The sequence below is a fragment of the Syzygium oleosum genome, unplaced genomic scaffold (assembly GCF_021117445.2).
Source record: "Syzygium oleosum isolate NSW1041296 unplaced genomic scaffold, Sole_v2.1 Sole_v2.08, whole genome shotgun sequence".
Classification (NCBI taxonomy): domain Eukaryota; kingdom Viridiplantae; phylum Streptophyta; class Magnoliopsida; order Myrtales; family Myrtaceae; genus Syzygium; species Syzygium oleosum.
The window spans coordinates 3,675,853-3,691,312 of record NW_026607492.1 but is presented as its reverse complement, the minus strand read 5'-3'; the positions used below and the strand labels follow the sequence as shown (position 1 = coordinate 3,691,312).

General features: G+C 44.3%; 4 protein-coding genes across 6 annotated transcripts; 3 read left to right on the top strand and 1 right to left on the bottom strand.

The window, feature by feature from the left end:
- Positions 1 to 2,653: 2,653 nt before the first annotated feature.
- Positions 2,654 to 3,127, top strand: LOC115685559 (RING-H2 finger protein ATL1-like). Its single transcript, XM_030610636.2, has one exon. It carries the CDS (start codon positions 2,654 to 2,656, stop codon positions 3,125 to 3,127), a length of 474 nt encoding a protein of 157 aa, XP_030466496.2.
- Positions 3,128 to 5,388: 2,261 nt separating this feature from the next.
- LOC115686369 (mitochondrial outer membrane protein porin of 34 kDa-like) lies at positions 5,389 to 8,234 on the top strand. The gene is made up of 6 exons (XM_030611647.2): positions 5,389 to 5,551; positions 5,673 to 5,740; positions 6,411 to 6,521; positions 7,137 to 7,223; positions 7,325 to 7,533; positions 7,663 to 8,234. Exons 1-6 carry the CDS (start codon positions 5,503 to 5,505, stop codon positions 7,967 to 7,969), a joined length of 831 nt encoding a protein of 276 aa, XP_030467507.1. The 5' UTR covers positions 5,389 to 5,502; the 3' UTR covers positions 7,970 to 8,234.
- Positions 7,714 to 10,516, bottom strand: LOC115685548 (transcription factor MYB35). Its single transcript, XM_030610625.2, has 3 exons — positions 10,355 to 10,516; positions 10,106 to 10,235; positions 7,714 to 9,690 (listed from the first exon to the last, which is right to left on the bottom strand). The coding sequence occupies exons 1-3, from the start codon at positions 10,485 to 10,487 to the stop codon at positions 8,874 to 8,876; spliced, it is 1,080 nt and encodes a 359-aa protein (XP_030466485.1). The 5' UTR covers positions 10,488 to 10,516; the 3' UTR covers positions 7,714 to 8,873.
- A 2,223-nt stretch (positions 10,517 to 12,739) lies between these two features.
- LOC115686386 (uncharacterized) lies at positions 12,740 to 15,449 on the top strand. Of its 3 annotated transcripts, none has more exons than XM_056313950.1 (5): positions 12,740 to 12,999; positions 13,082 to 13,168; positions 14,339 to 14,488; positions 14,573 to 14,807; positions 14,901 to 15,449. In XM_056313950.1, the coding sequence occupies exons 1-5, from the start codon at positions 12,787 to 12,789 to the stop codon at positions 14,939 to 14,941; spliced, it is 726 nt and encodes a 241-aa protein (XP_056169925.1). In that variant the 5' UTR covers positions 12,740 to 12,786; the 3' UTR covers positions 14,942 to 15,449. The 3 variants fall into 3 exon arrangements, with proteins under 3 accessions (XP_056169925.1, XP_056169926.1, XP_030467518.1); XM_056313951.1 differs by having other exon boundaries at positions 14,573 to 14,817; XM_030611658.2 differs by having other exon boundaries at positions 12,743 to 12,999; positions 14,573 to 14,770.
- The last annotated feature ends 11 nt before the right edge of the window (positions 15,450 to 15,460 follow it).

The window sequence follows — 15,460 nt, the reverse complement described above, 5'->3', positions numbered from 1 at the left end:
ATATGATAAAATTGCGTTTGGTTGTCGGAATACGAATCGCAACAAGATAAAATAAGACTGCATTTAGTTGCTCGGACACGGATTGAGATAAGAGAAGATAAAAGTAAGACGAGAAACCCGTCAATTAGAGAATTGAAATACTGATCCAATTACATCGTACTGTTTGGCTTTGTTATTTTGATTTCTCGCTTTCTTCGTGCGATCCTGTTTGAGCTCTACGGGCATAGTTGAACAAATAATCGTCATTTTTTATTTATGAAATTGCTTATATTTTATTTATGTCGAAGTAAAAAATAAGTACCACGTGCTAATTAAAAATGAGTATGCGCGGTGGACTGCAAGTTTTCTCGCTGGTAATGCAGAGTTTTTATGAGGAATATCACGATCTCACTTTTTTTTTTGTCCCGGAAAAAAATACCATAAATTTTAGATCGAGTCTTAAATCTACCCCGAATTTTATTTTGTCTAAAAAAGTCATCAGCTTTCCATCTATTCTCAAATTGATCACAGTGGTCGAGTCCTAACTTAACGTGGCATTTTCACATCGAGACGACACGGAAAATTATCTCTAAAATGAAACCGTTCTCGGATATGAAAATTAGGGACGGCCAACGGCGATTTTTGGACAAAGCGCTAATGGGAGGGGACAGATTTGGAATTAGAGTAAAAATTTGTGATTTTTCTCCTAAACAAAAAAGAAGAAGAAGAAGTTCGGGGTAAATTTGTAACTGGACCTAAAATTTGAGATTTTTTTTGCTAAACATATAAAGGTTCGGGATAGATTTGAACTAGACCTAAAACTTGGGGGCTTTTTTCTCAAAAGAAAATAAAGGTTAACGAAAGAAGTGATATTACACCTAAAGTTTGAGTTTTTTTAAGGGAATTGGACCTTACGTAGTGGGCGAGAAATTCGTCTTGTTATTTGCTCTACCGAGAGTACTTCATCGGAGCGTAGTGTCGTAAGGATGCTAGAGTTTTGATAGTATGATCGGTCAATTTCGGGAAGAAGCCGTACCTACTATTAGTCCGGGCTTAGTTGCAAGCCAAAGCACTATAGACTTTGCATGCATCATCTCTAATCCCTTCAGTTAATCCGTTTATATTAGATAGAAGCACGGTGCACTTGATATTGTCAGTTTATTCCTGCATCTATCAACACACATCTTACATATATTAAACTTTAACTTGTCTTATCCCGCAAATTTTGTTATGCTAGTATGAACCCACCTCCTATTCACCCTTTAGGTTAATTATAGTTAGCCACAGCAGAGATTGGAGTTCGGATTTACTATACATAACAGAGGGATTTGACATGCCTCTTTTAGCATTCTTTGCACCCTCGCACACGATCTTGCTAGCATGCGCCGACGTCATGATCCTCCTCGTTGTAGTGGGCTACGTCTATTGGTACTGGCGTCACGATCGCGCAAATTGGGCTTGCTTTGATCACGACATTGGGCTTGCTTTGATCACGACATCGAGCGCCCGCGACAACTGGTTGGAGCGGCAGCCCCGCTAGCTGCGGTCGCGGTGCCTAGTGGCGATGCGAGGAAGTTCAATATCGAAGAGTGCGCAATTTGCCTCGGGAGTTTCGAGAAAGGAGAGGAGTGTTGCGTGCTCAAGACGTGTGACAACGGGCACCGTGAAAGTTGCGTCATGGAATGGGCCTCGAGAGACCGGTGTTGCCCGCTTTGTCGGGGCTCAATCCAAGCGGGGCGAGCAGCTAGGGTCACACCGACTCTTGCCAATTCCTAGTTCGACTTTTCTTAATTTACTGTATGATCTAATTAACCACACGCCAATATTTTCCTTTTGCAGTTAGTATTGTATCGGGAAAGATACATCATTCTTTGGGATGTAATTGACACTTACGCGCCCATATGAATATGTGCCCAAAAGAGGAAAAACTAATAAAGGAAAACAACTTGTGATTTGACTTGTACATCGTAAGTTTACCTTATCGGGGCTGCTTTGGATTATTGGTGTTTTGGTCAGGTTTACCTCACCATAGTAGGGTGTTTCCACCTCTCCGAGCTACAATGCCTTGTTTAACGACCGCCCGCGACCGATCTATCCAAGGACCCCCTCTTGCTAGGGATACATTTTTCCTACCTTCTTAGCTGGCAGTATCCCCTTGACAGCTTTACAACCCTGAAAATCTAAACGAGAGACATTAAGGGCTTTTAAGGACCTGTTCAAATCAGACACACATGGATATGTGCCCAAAAGAGGAAAAACTAATAAACGAAAACAACCTGTGATTTGAAGATCCAACACAAATTCAGTATCTATTAAAAGATTGGTGTAATTTAATGATGCATTGAAATTACGGCCGTGTATATATTACTTAAATATATTTACAGGGTTATTATTCATAGAGAGAGAGAGAGAGAGAGAGAGATTGATTTTGTATGCCCATTTTAGCATTTCTTGTAATGGGAATGTTACCGTCCTGTTGCCACCGATTCAGAAATCTTATCACATGTTCATGTACTAATCTAACTTGATCTTAGTTTCCCAAGAGGACCAAAACAAGGAGTAGAAACCCAACATCCTTCCACCATTCTTTCTTAAGCTATAGAATCTCATATTGATTCGGCGCTTAAAAGCGCACACCGGTTATCTTCCAATTCAAAGAAGAAATAAGCTCATCATGCCTCCCTCTCCGTCGGCCACTCGGCCGCCCTCTCCCTCGGTTGCCCCGTCACCTCTGCATCCCTACTACGCCGCGGGTTCTGTCAACTTTGCACCCTTCGCCTTGTATGCGATGTCGCTAGCATGTGCTGACATCTTTCTCCTCTTTGTCGCGGTGAGCTATGCGTATTGCTTTCGCTGGCTCCGCGGTCGAGCGAATCGGGCTAGCTTTGATCACGACATCGAGCGGCCACGACAACAGGTTGAAGTGACAGCCTTGCCTGTGGAGGCCCTGGCGTATCGTGGCCATGCGAAGGAGTTCGATAGCGACGAGTGCGTGATTTGCCTCGGGAGTTTCGAGGAAGGAGGGGAGTGTTGGGTGATCAAGACGTGTAACCATGAGTACCATGAAAGTTGCATCAAAGAGTGGCTCTCGAGAAACCAGCAATGCCCACTTTGTCGGGGCTCGGTCCCAAGCGAGGCAGGCGACTAGGGTTACACCAGCTCCAGCCAGATCCTAGTTCGAACTCTTGCAAAGTTATGATAGGGACCAATTAATGGCATATCGAGTTTTTGTTCTTCCCATTCTGTTGACACTGAAAAATGATCCAGACGTTGGGATTGAATTGTCGACAAGATAGTGAAGTGACCAGGTCATAAATCAATGAGTGCCCAGTGTAAAAACGATGCCGGATCGTACGTGCAACGACGAATGGTCAACCATGTCCAGAGAAAGTCAAACTGAGAGAAATCTTGAAGATTATAACTACTTATGCTAGTGCTTTTTGTAGTTCGGATCTGAGTCCAAGTAGGATAATAAAATATCATATTTGGTGTTTAGCAACGTCCTCTCGACCGGATATACTTTGATAAAATGCTAGATAAAATATCCCCGCTAGGGTAAGGGATAAACTGAGATTGGATAAAAAAAACTTAAAATAACTTAACAATTTTCTTTCGATGATGGAGTGACCATCAATCGTTGTCACTTTCGACCATCGTGCCATCATCCTTGCCTCTGATCACCATTGATCGTCATCGCCGTCCAGCCAATCGTGCTTCGACGATGAGAAGTTATATGTCACATGGCCATCACCATTGAAGAGCTCGAATCCTTTCACAAGTGCGATCTCAGGATCTCATCGTCCACCATAGAGGCGTCTCCACCCTCATTACTCGCTGCTCTAGTGCCCATCCACTGCTGGAGTTCTGTCCACCTCCTCTCTACACCTCACTACCCGATATCATCGGCTTCAAGTCAAGTGGCACCTGAGTTTCACACGCGGCGTCCACCACCCCGTCGCCACCCTTCATTAGTCATTGCTACCTTTTCAAATCGCTGCGGCCTCTACCTCCCCGATTGCTTCGCGACATCTTCGGCGACCTGATGCTCATCTTTGCCGGTGTCCAAATCACCTCTGATACGGTGAAAGCTGAGCGAGGATTATAGTATGAAGGTGGAGGTGGCGGTAGATTTGGCAAAACTGGCGGTGAAGGAGCTAGCGAGAACGGATTTGAGATGCTGGTGAGGGAGCTCAAGTGGTGAAATCTAGATATCATGGGTGATTGTGCTAAGGAAATGAGATTTTTAAAGATTTTCATCCTATCTTGGATTGTGCCAAATATTTGATAGAGTTTTCTTTAATTTGGAGGATTTTTAATCCGACCTTATCCTATTCTATGCAAATCCAAATTCGGACGACTAAACACAGAGATTGTGAGTGTAGAGCCAAGAATCTCGAAGGCAATTGAAGTTTGCGATTTAGAAGATGACCGCTTGTTGACGGTTACACTTTGTACAAGGCTATATAAGGCAGAGTAGAATCAATTGTAAAGGATCCGCAATCAACAAAACTTATTGAATTTTCTGCAATTCAATTTATCGGTTATTTTCTAACAAAAAAAATTAACGATTCTTCATTCGTGTTTACAATTCTTTATTCCTTATTCTTTTAATTTAGTTAACATTTGTAGTTTATCACATATCCACTGTTTCCTGTCCGAATCGCCACAGGACCACTTCACTCAAAAAAACCAAAAATCAAAACTCTGGTGAAAGGTATTTTGTCAATGACCATTTTCATGTCAATACGAGAAATCATACACAACCTATAAATCATGTAAATCACTATTATCCGAACTACTAATTACATGAGTCCTGTAAATAGATATATGCTCATTACATTTTTTTTTCTCATTGATCTGATCTTGAATTCGCATGTCGCCGGAGCCCCCAACGATAAAAAAGAGTCATAGGCTCAGTTTGATCCACGAGAAATGGATAATTTGGAAACATTTTCGTAAAAAAACGATTTATTGCATAGATTGAAATAATTAGTTAACGAAAAATATTTTCATTATCTACAACAATATATGTCTCAAATTTTTCGCCGATGATAAAAATATTTTTTCTCGCATTCATTTTTGTAGGCGATATAAGTGATCGTTTTTTTATGAAAAAATATTTTTCAAATCATTGATTTTTCACGAAATAAATGAGCCTCCGGAACTATTTTGTTTTTATTTCTTCGTCAGCCGGTGCATTATTATTTCGTCCGTTGAAATCTTTATTTATTTTTCGACCAGAAAAAAAAAAAGAAATCCTTATTTATTTCACGGAACCTCGGAATGGTTTTATGCTTCAGCTTTTCTTTTCGGCCAAGAAAAAAAAAAGTAAAAATGACAAAAAAAAAATGTTCGAGAAAAAATTAGGGTTTTCTCTTCTGGATTTTTTCCCCCAAATAGCCTTCGTCGTCGTCGTCGTCCCTCCTCCTCTCGCTCTTCTGCAATTTTTTCCCCCCGTCTCGCTCCGTAGCTTCGACACCTCGCGCGCCGTGCTCCGCCGAGCATCCTCCCGTCTCCTCCGCCATGGGCAAGGGTCCCGGTCTCTATTCCGACATCGGCAAGAAGGCCAGAGGTCCGTGTCCCACGGGCGCGGGAGGGGTTTTTTCCCCTTCGTTCTTTAATGTCGCGAATCGCGCGTCGCCGTGCTGAGTTTCTTTTTGTCTGACGTGTTTTGGCGGTGTGGTTTCGCGCAGATCTTCTCTACAAGGACTACCAGAGCGACCACAAGTTCACCGTCACCACGTACTCGCCGACCGGAGTGGTGGGTGTTCTCGCTTTTCCCATTTCGGCGTCGCTGCCGGTGCTTTCGCGTTTTCCCGGAAGTGCATTTATCGTTAGATTGGCGGGGTTGTTGGGTTCTTGTTCATTTCATTCGGCATTAGTGTTGGACCGCTTCGAGGTCAATTGAACGAACATTGGGTGGGCGGTTGCTTATTGACTGGCGGAACTTGCTACGCGCGGGACTCGGGTTGTTTGATTTGAATGCCGCCGTTTCTTGTGTGGTGTCGCGCGAAGAAGATGTGCTTGATGATTAGCGTTGGGGAGGAGATTGGTTCCAGGGGGCCAGGGGGCCTACCTTCCATTTGTTTGAATTTCTTGGTACATGACATTGGAGGCCGATCTTCGGAGAATCTTGATTTGAGTCTTGAAGTTGTCGTTGTTCGTGTGTCATTTGCTTTTGTTTGGTCATTAGTCCTCGGTGTCGTCTTGCTCTGCTTGATTTGGCTAATTACGCTCGGAGAAACCCAGTGTTAGTTTGTGGTTCACATTGAGAAGAACTTTAGAAGATGACTTTGTTTTCGCTTGGTTTAGTTGAATTTGGTTACGCGTTTTCTTATTTTGGATGACGGATCTTCTTCATAATGTTGCGGTGCTCGTGCCAATGCATGGTTTCGCCGCATTCTTTGAGAACCGTTTGCTTTCTGCTGCAGACTCTAACATCAACAGGAACAAAGAAAGGTGAGCTGTTTCTCGCTGATATTAGTACCCAGCTGAAGAACAAGAATATCACCACTGACATCAAAGTAGACACAAGTTCCAATGTAAGGTTTTCTTTTTCGAGTTTTCTTTTTATCTCTACTTGTGTGAATGAGTGATTGAATGATAGGAGTCTGAGATTTTTTTTATTTGCTCCTCTCTGGAATAAGCCTCGCCCGCTTCAAAAGTGGACTGTTAAAGGATTTTACGCTTGCGTTGGGTTTGATCATTCGTACTATTGTATCTACAGTTTCTTGTTTCAACTGGAGATTGTATTTTTATCCAAATGGGAAGTGGCGTCTGTTTATGGTAATTGAACCTGGTGGTCCCTGTTGAGTGGGAGTTTATGCATTGTTTTCTCTTGATGAAAAAAGTATGACTTCAGGGAATGTTACTCTTAGATATTTGCATTGTGCACAGAACAGAGTAGCTTCCTAAAGCTATAATCAAATTCATAATCGAATCCGGCATTCACTCTTCTTCTTCTTCTTCTGATTTTTGTTATCTTCTATACCATCTGTATTGTTACTATGATAATACAAATCATAAGTTAGAGCAAATGGCAATATTTTCTTAACTAAGTACTTTGAAGTGTCTAGCTCTCATCACCAAATGAACGTGCAAATAGGCAAATCATGCCGTACTTGCTTGTTTTTCTGAACATTTATTATTACTACCAGCTCTTCACAACCGTAACTGTTGATGAGCCTGCCCCTGGACTGAAGACTATCTTTAGCTTCAAAGTTCCTGATCAAAGGTCTGGCAAGGTAAGCTTATCTGTCTTTTCTGTTCCTGAGTGTTGAATCCCTTTATGTGTAGCTTCTCTGCATGTTTGACCTAATGATGTTTACCTTTCTCCATCTCCCAGGTTGAGCTCCAGTATTTGCACGATCATGCCGGGATCAGCTCTAGCATTGGTCTGACTGCAAACCCCATTGTCACCTTCTCTGGAGTTATTGGAACTAGTGCTCTGGCACTTGGTAGTGATGTTTCTTTTGACACCAAGACTGGTGACTTTGCCAAGTGCAATGCTGGTCTGAGTTTTGCCAATGCAGACTTGATTGCTTCACTGACTGTGTAAGTAGCTCTTGATTATCGGTTCTAAGTGTACTTAAATGTGGTAGAAGCAACTTTTTAAGACTCGTCAGCATGAAATGCTTCATTTTATAGTTTTTTATTTTCTCACCATTGTTGCGAATGATACAGGAATGACAAGGGCGACACTCTGGCTGCGTCCTACTACCACCTGGTGAATGGTTTGACCAACACTGCTGTAGGTGCCGAGTTCACCCATTGCTTCTCAAGCAATGAAAATACCATCACTGTCGGTACCCAGCATGCTTTGGATCCTTTGACATCAGTCAAGGCAAGAGTGACCAATGCTGGCAAGGTAAGTGCTCTTATCCAGCATGAGTGGCGACCGAGATCCCTCTTCACCATTTCAGGGGAAGTTGACACCAAGTCCATAGATAAGAGTGCTAAAGTTGGACTTGCTTTGGCTCTCAAGCCATGAGGCAAACCATCCAACTTATGCGAGTGCCCTTGTCTGAGACGAAGGGAAGCAGTAAATTCTGTTCAGACTGACATTCGGGTGTCCTCCTTCATGATTCGTCTCTTTGAACAAGAAGGCTGCTGAATGTCACTTTCCATTGTTTAGGTGGTTTCGAGTTGTGACAATAAGATCTGTAAAACACTGTCGGTGTCCCCTCTGAGGTTTCGTTGAGTTTTGACTCTATCCGTGTCTTTGTTTTTTGCAATCCAAGGAAAAAAACCATTTTAAGAGGCCGGGCTCTAGAATTCTGTGTGATTTATTTTACCTAACGCTTCCTCTTTACGTACGTTTGGGCCTTGCCTGTGCCTGGGGTGTTCAACGCTTGACCCTGTTTGTGTAGATTCAAAGCAAATGAGTACTCAAGAATGCTGATCTCTAAGCAACAGCACATCGAGCCCCTTGATCGCTTTGATCGGATTCGATGTTTCTCTGATAACTTGCTCTACAATATCCTTTGCAAAAATTGAGGCGTGTGATCTCCCTAATCAGTTTAGGGATGGTTCGAAGACCAGCCCTTTACGGCCGAGCTATACCAATTCTCTGATGCTCGCTCCTAGATCCCAAGAGGGCTTCACTCACAAGGCGGGGTCTCTTTTTCGGCTCGCTACCTCGGCCATCATGTTATAATAAGCTAAATAATTAGGCTAAGGGAGTTGCCTATAGTTGGTCTGGCTCTTAAAAGAAAATTTGATAGCACAGGAAAGCATGACATGTTATTTACTACGGGGATGTAATAATCAACATTATCAAACCAGTGACGAACTTCTCGCCAGAGTTTCGTAACAATAACTAGGATTTTTTGAAAATCTTGTTATGCACGCATATTAATCTATACCACCACCACCAAACTGCTCGATGTGCTTCGTCAGTAATCTAGAAGTCCATCTAAGAATTCTGGAAATAGCTCCGACCTCATCTTGCTGTCCCTGGCCAAGATAGCGTCCGTGAAAGAGCCGAAACAAGAGGACGAACCATCTCCGAAATGGCTCTCCAATCCTTGCGCTCCCTCGCACGAATCGCCGGGTTTGCCCCATTTGGCTTCATTTTCACAAGCCATTGTGCCAACGGAGGTGTCGGGGAGTGCTTGTTTCGCCATATCGCTCGCGCAGTTGACGGACGATGAAGACACTATATCGTGCAAGTCTCCTTTGCGCTTCTGCAAGACATTGCCAGTGGGAGATGGCTGATGCGAAATTGAATCCCCAGTCCAGGCAACAAAGGGAGCAGGAAGTGCTGGACCATCCGACTCTTGCGTGTTAAGTCGCGTTAGAGTAGGAGAGGATGACGAGGAACAAGAAGACGTGACCTCGCTCAATACATATTGATATTGTTGCAGCTGCATAACTTCTTGGTTCGTCGCCTGGTACTGAGGCCACGAGAGGTGATTTTCGGCGGTGAAATTCTCATGAACTTGCTCTATCACGGGCTTCATGATCACATCCAAGTGAGAATCGGAGCCTGCAGGGACCTGAGTCAAGCACGACGGCGCGGGTAAGATCTGGTGATGTCGGGCGTTTGGGCGGCTGCTCATGTTCTCAAAGTCCGAGAAGATCTGAGAGAAAGGCTTGTGGGTTAATGGATCGATCCCCATCTTTTGGAGCTTCTTCTTGAGCTTGGTGTTCCAGTAGTTCTTGACATCGTTGTCTGTTCTTCCAGGCAGATGTTTTGCAATTAGAGACCATCTGCAACAAAACCATATTATGCAACAAATAAAACCGTGAGAGGAGTACTTAAGAAATTATAAGAATGTTGCATGCATGGGGATTAAGTCACACACATCGAAACCTTTCGTGACAGAAGGATGGGGTGATAAGGAAATTTACCCCACCAGCTTTTGAGTTCATTAACGTTTTTTCCAAACTCAAGATCTATGAAGTTAAAACTACAACCCTCTGTCTGCATTAATCCGCTCATCCACTGAAGAGTTTTCTCCGTGAAATTCGGAGGGGGGGCTTAGCGGGAAAATGAGCAGCGATTTGAATCATTCAATCTAATGAAAATATGTGATAAACTCCTTTCCTGATACATGCTGTAAGCTTTATACATTCAAAAGAACAACTACATTCGACAGAGAAATGATGAGCAAACTAGTGAAACCTGCTCCCAAAGATTTTGTGGAGGTTGATGATGAGATCTTCTTCATCAGGGGAAAATCCATCATGCTTAAGGTCAGGCCTCAGATAATTAGTCCACCGAAGCCTGCAGCTCTTTCCACATCTGTTTAACCCTGCATGTGCGCGCGCGGGCACACCTAAAGTAAGACTAAGCTCTATCAAAACATGGAAATATGAGCTCAGAAGGACAATGATCTTGTTCATAAACGATTGGAAAAGGCATAAAGAAGACCAGCTTTCTTAGGAACCATAGTCCAGTTGCCGGTTCCATGCGTCGATACGTATGCGAGCATCTTCGCGTCTTCCTCGGGTGTCCAAAGGCCTCTCTTCACGTTCAACTTGTCGCAGCATGGCGGTCTCTTCATGACGGCTGAGAGAGAGAGAGAGAGAGAGAGAGAGAGAGAGAGAGAGAGAGAGAGAGAGAGAGAGAGATCAGAGAAGATGAATATGAGGAATGTGTCGAGAGAAGGGGAGGAGGAGGAACGTTTATGAAATGAGGAGGCAAGGAATGCATGGAATCGGCCTTGCCCAGCTAACCCCATTTGCATGTTTGTGTATGAAGCAAATTCATTTAAAACGACTCGGCGAATGACATCACTTTCTAATGCCTCTCTCTCTCTCTCTCTCTCTCTCCAAGATGCAGATACAGAAAGCACACACCAAAACCCTTTTGGCTCTCCAAGAACTGTTTGCTTGAGGATCATTGGTTTTGGGTGACACATTTAAACCAAAGATGGTTCGATTTTGATTCTCTCTCGTTAAAAATTTGTGTACATCCTAAGTCGTGAAGTCCGCATGATCAGCATGGCGATGCTACAGACTCTAATGTGTGAAGAATATTCTTGCTCGGTCTCTGTCATTCTCAATTCGTCATCTAAGCATGTCGAGAACACTTCAACTCTCATTGGGGACTTGGCTTTCGTTCATGCATGCTCCATCTTGTATCTATGTTTTTATTTTGGATTAATTTATGTGATTACTTTTTCCTGAAAGTTTATGCTATATATGTATAGCGCGTAATGTTTTTCATAGCTTAAGAACCACATTTTCTTCTTATAGGCATTGAGAAATGTAATTAGCAGATTCGACGTAAAGTCGCTAAAATAATTTTAAGGCATCATAGAATTGGGAAAATTACGAGTGAGAGGCGAATGATCAAGTTCTTGATGAAAATTATTGCTCGTGAAAGATTGCAGTCCACAAAATTCAAGAAGGTGTGTTGATTGCTTAAGTGGAACGTGCAAAAACTGAAGTATTATCAAGGCTTCCACATCCTTTTTCTTTGCATATAGAGCTAGAAGTAACCAAACCGGCGTCGACGACATGCTTTAACATGATGAAGACGCTCTCCAAAGTGCTTATGTTCTAGATGAATGATGATGACCCATTGAGGTCCGGGGCCTCTTTGCGGCCATCCTTGATCGAGGTCGCGAGCCGCAGCGGTGTGGGTCGTCCATGGAGTACATTGCACACAGCAGAGAGAGAGAGAGAGAGGCATCGGTGGCTGAAAGCAGGGCGGCGACCGTAGTCCCACGACGGTGGGTCATGGTGGATGGAGGAGGCTGCAAGCTATAGGGCATGTGGTGGGTTGAGGATCAGGAAATGGAAGCTAGGATTTGTATGGGGTGAGTCGAGAACGGGGTGGGAGTTCTTCTCGGGGAGGACAACCAACTCATTTTGCCGTGAGATTTTATCTTGAGGCTCGAAAGCGGTGTTCTTAAAAGTAGAGGATGGAAAGTGGGATTGAGAATTATACCAAGTATCGGGATTTGAGCATTTTCTTTTCGAGACGTTAGTTTATAGCTTTCCAACTTAGATTATGTAAAGTAATGTACGGTCTATGCATCACAGTGTCAAACTTTGCATTCACTAAGGATGCTTGGTACTTCGATCCGATACGGTTCGCACCAACAGGGGGTTGGGGATCTAAAGCAAACAAAATATAACCGAAGCATCCATGATCATGAGGCCGCACAAAATGGTTACCACGACAACCGGCGTTCACCGACTAACGGGGCGATGTTACCATGGTCGGCCTTCTTTCTCTCGTCCGAAGAGCGCCGATCAGCATGGCTATCCCGTAATGTATCCATTTTTGAGCTCGAGAACGCACTCGCAGAAATCCCGGTTGGCCCTCGGTCATTCCGAATTTAGGCCTGGTGGGTCTTTTCCGAAACCATCTGACTGAACCGTCGGTGGCGAGTTCGGCCCTCTCGGGTGTTGGCTCTCTCTCGTGCTGGCGGGAACGCTTGACCCTCCACGATGTTTGCGGTTCATACCAAAGATGGGAGGATAAATACAGCTAGCTCGAGCCAATAGATTTCAGCCACGTGTGGTTCGGTCCAAAATCCGCGAACCATTTTTTTGGCAAAGTGCATTGACGGCCCACCTGCCACTGTCCCCATCAATCATGGCCACAAAATCCCACAAGGACCCAAGAACTCAAGAAATGGAGAAGAAAAGGAAGGAGGAGGAGGAGGAGGAGAGCGGGGCCCACGGATGAGCCGCGCTCAACGAGGAGGCGCCACGCGTGCGCCGCGTCAACGATAAAGGAGCTTCGAGTCACGTTCGCTTCTGTCACCTGATCCTGGGGAGCACCTCTCGCCAGGCAGAGATTCTTGGAAGGAGGAAGAAGGAGGAGGAGGAGGAAGGAGACATTGGCAAATGAGCGAGCTCGGAGGAGCTTGCTTGGCGCCGTGTCGGCAGCGGCTGATCCCTTGCTCGACGGGCGGCGGGAGGGGCGAGTGGGGGCGTCCGAAGCAGCGCCGGTTCTTGCGGTGCCGCGCCGCCAGCCGCCACCGCGGGACGGCGGGGAAGGAGGCCCCCACTTACACGTCCAGGATCGCCACCGACATTCCGCTTTACGAAGCTCCCGGGGTCTGTCTCTCTCTCTCTCTCTTCTGGGGGCTATTGGGGGGTCATTGCTTTGTGGGTGACTTCGCGTTGCGCGTGTGTGCAGGCTTCGTTCGATCGGTATCTGGAGGATAAGCCCAGGGTGTTCCAAGCCATCTTCCCTGATAAACGCAGGAGCCAGCAGCTCAACGAGGTTTTGCCCTCTGAATTATTACCGCTCTGTTCCTTTCGATTCGTTTGCACATCCCCGATGGTTGTTTCGAAGTTGGTGAAGATGAGGGCTTCCTCTGGAGTAGAAGTGATGGGTAGCCTAGTCACCCTTTGTTTGATTTTTCACACCGCAATTCCTTACAGACGCGCTACCCGTGTTACGTTGTTGGCGTTCAGTTCGTCTCTGTGATGAGCTGGATTCGCATCTCGCGAAACATGCTTCTGCAGAGTCCTATGTACTGGTTGAGCGATTGCTGGCTGTAGCCACAGAGCAAATCTTTCATGTTCATGGTGATTCTCAAAACTCCACGAGGAAGAAAATGTCGGGCATAGTCTAGAACATCTCGTACCTCGTGTTCGTCGAAGAATCTTGATGTTTGGTCTGTGAAATTTTCTGGCATCGCCTTTAAGGTGACGGCTATATTTCTCCTGGTGCTGCTTATTAGGACACAAACAGATTGCAATCATAACATTTTCCAGCAAAACTTGAAACCTCGAACCCGATACTTGACAACTAGTTGTAAATTACTAACAGTGAGTGACAGAAAAGACAAGTCACCGTAGGTTAACTACATGTTGGCTTGGAGCCTCTGTTCTCAGGCTGTGATGCAGTAGTCACACTTGGCAGACAATTGACCTTCTCGTGTTGCCAGGAGATCATTATTCTTTATGGTTTATTTAGAGGCCCGTCTATGTTTCACAAGGTTGACTCTATATGTGGCTGCATTAGATGACAACCCAAGTAAGCAAATGATAATGTGACCAGAAAGTCATCCTGAATTTTTTAAAAGGGAGAACCATAAACACTGTAAATACCTTCAGGTAGAGCTCATGATGAGTTCGATAATTTGTTAGCGCAGTAACCAGCGAATCTTATTTGAATAAGAGGCTTCAGAATTGGCTAATCAATCCAAGTGATTCTAGCAGCCACAGAAAAGGAGGAATGACTTCTTCATCTTTCGTATACTAGAGTTGTATAGCTAGATCTGTAAGACCACACTATTCCTGAGTTTGCTTGCTTTACAAATCTAGTCAAATCTCAAATGCCATGACTGTTTACCTTGTAAACGGTACTTCTTTTTCTTTTTTCATATTTCTTTGCAGGACTGAATGCTCTTGTCCTGTCCAAAATCTCAAGTTAATTGTTATGCAGGATCAGTGGAGAATTCAGATGCTGCCCATACAATTCCTATTCCTGACCGTCTGGCCTGTAATAGACATGAGATTGAGATGCAAATCAACGGGGAGAGATTATCCGCCACAAATTCCTCAAGATGTTTCTAAAGTTCTTGAACTTGATATTGTAAGGATTAAAGTTCGACAAATTTTGCGGTGATTTATTTCTTTTCCTCACCTTTATGACAACTCCAGAACCATTCTTCTATAGACACGGTGGGAGCTCCAAGGGCTAGACAGCGTTCTTGAGCCGTCTCATTTTGCGCTTGGTGTAAAAGGAGCACTTTACCCAGATAGACGAGGAACAAGGAGCCGACTCAAAGGTCAGCTAGAGATGAGCATAAGCTTTGTCCTACCTCCAATGCTTGCTCTGGTTCCTGCAGATGTCCGCCAAAGTGTTGCAGAATCAGTGAGAAAATCAAAGCCGCCTAAAGTTCACCATCAATGTGTTTATTTGTACTGTAGTTACTTTCTGCAAGAATTTAAGATATTTTCAGATCTCCGAGCAACACCTTACGAAGACCCATACTGGTGATCAGGTATTGACGAGGCTGGTAGAGAACATGAAGCACAAAGTTAACGGTAGCTTGCTTGCAGATTATAGCAAATTCAAACGAGAGCAACCGAGGCAGCTGGTTTAAGTCCATCCATGACAGGGCAGTGAGCATGCCTAAGGTGAAAGTTGAGACCAGTGCCCCGCACTGGACAGACAGCCTGAAGAATCTTTCTTACGTGCCAGGATCATTGCATTTTTCGCTAACTGAACTCCATCAGTCCACTTACACGTTGCCTCAATGCGGATATAGCAAAATATGGCTGATGTGCAAGAGCACCCCTGAAGGTCTATATGTAGCAGTAGTCAGATGTAGGCATTGCTGTCAGTCTCTCATTCTTGAATAATTTCTTCACTTTTCACTAATTAGGACATGTCCGAATATACCGGCTTAACTTTCAAAATTGTAAGCCATTTTGTATTGGCATGTTATCTAATTTGAGATGTGAACAAGATCTGCAAATTCATCAATTATGGTGCAACACCAGAATGCAGGGCTTTTCAATGTTAATGGCAGCCCTACCTTTCTTTGACAGGCCATTGATT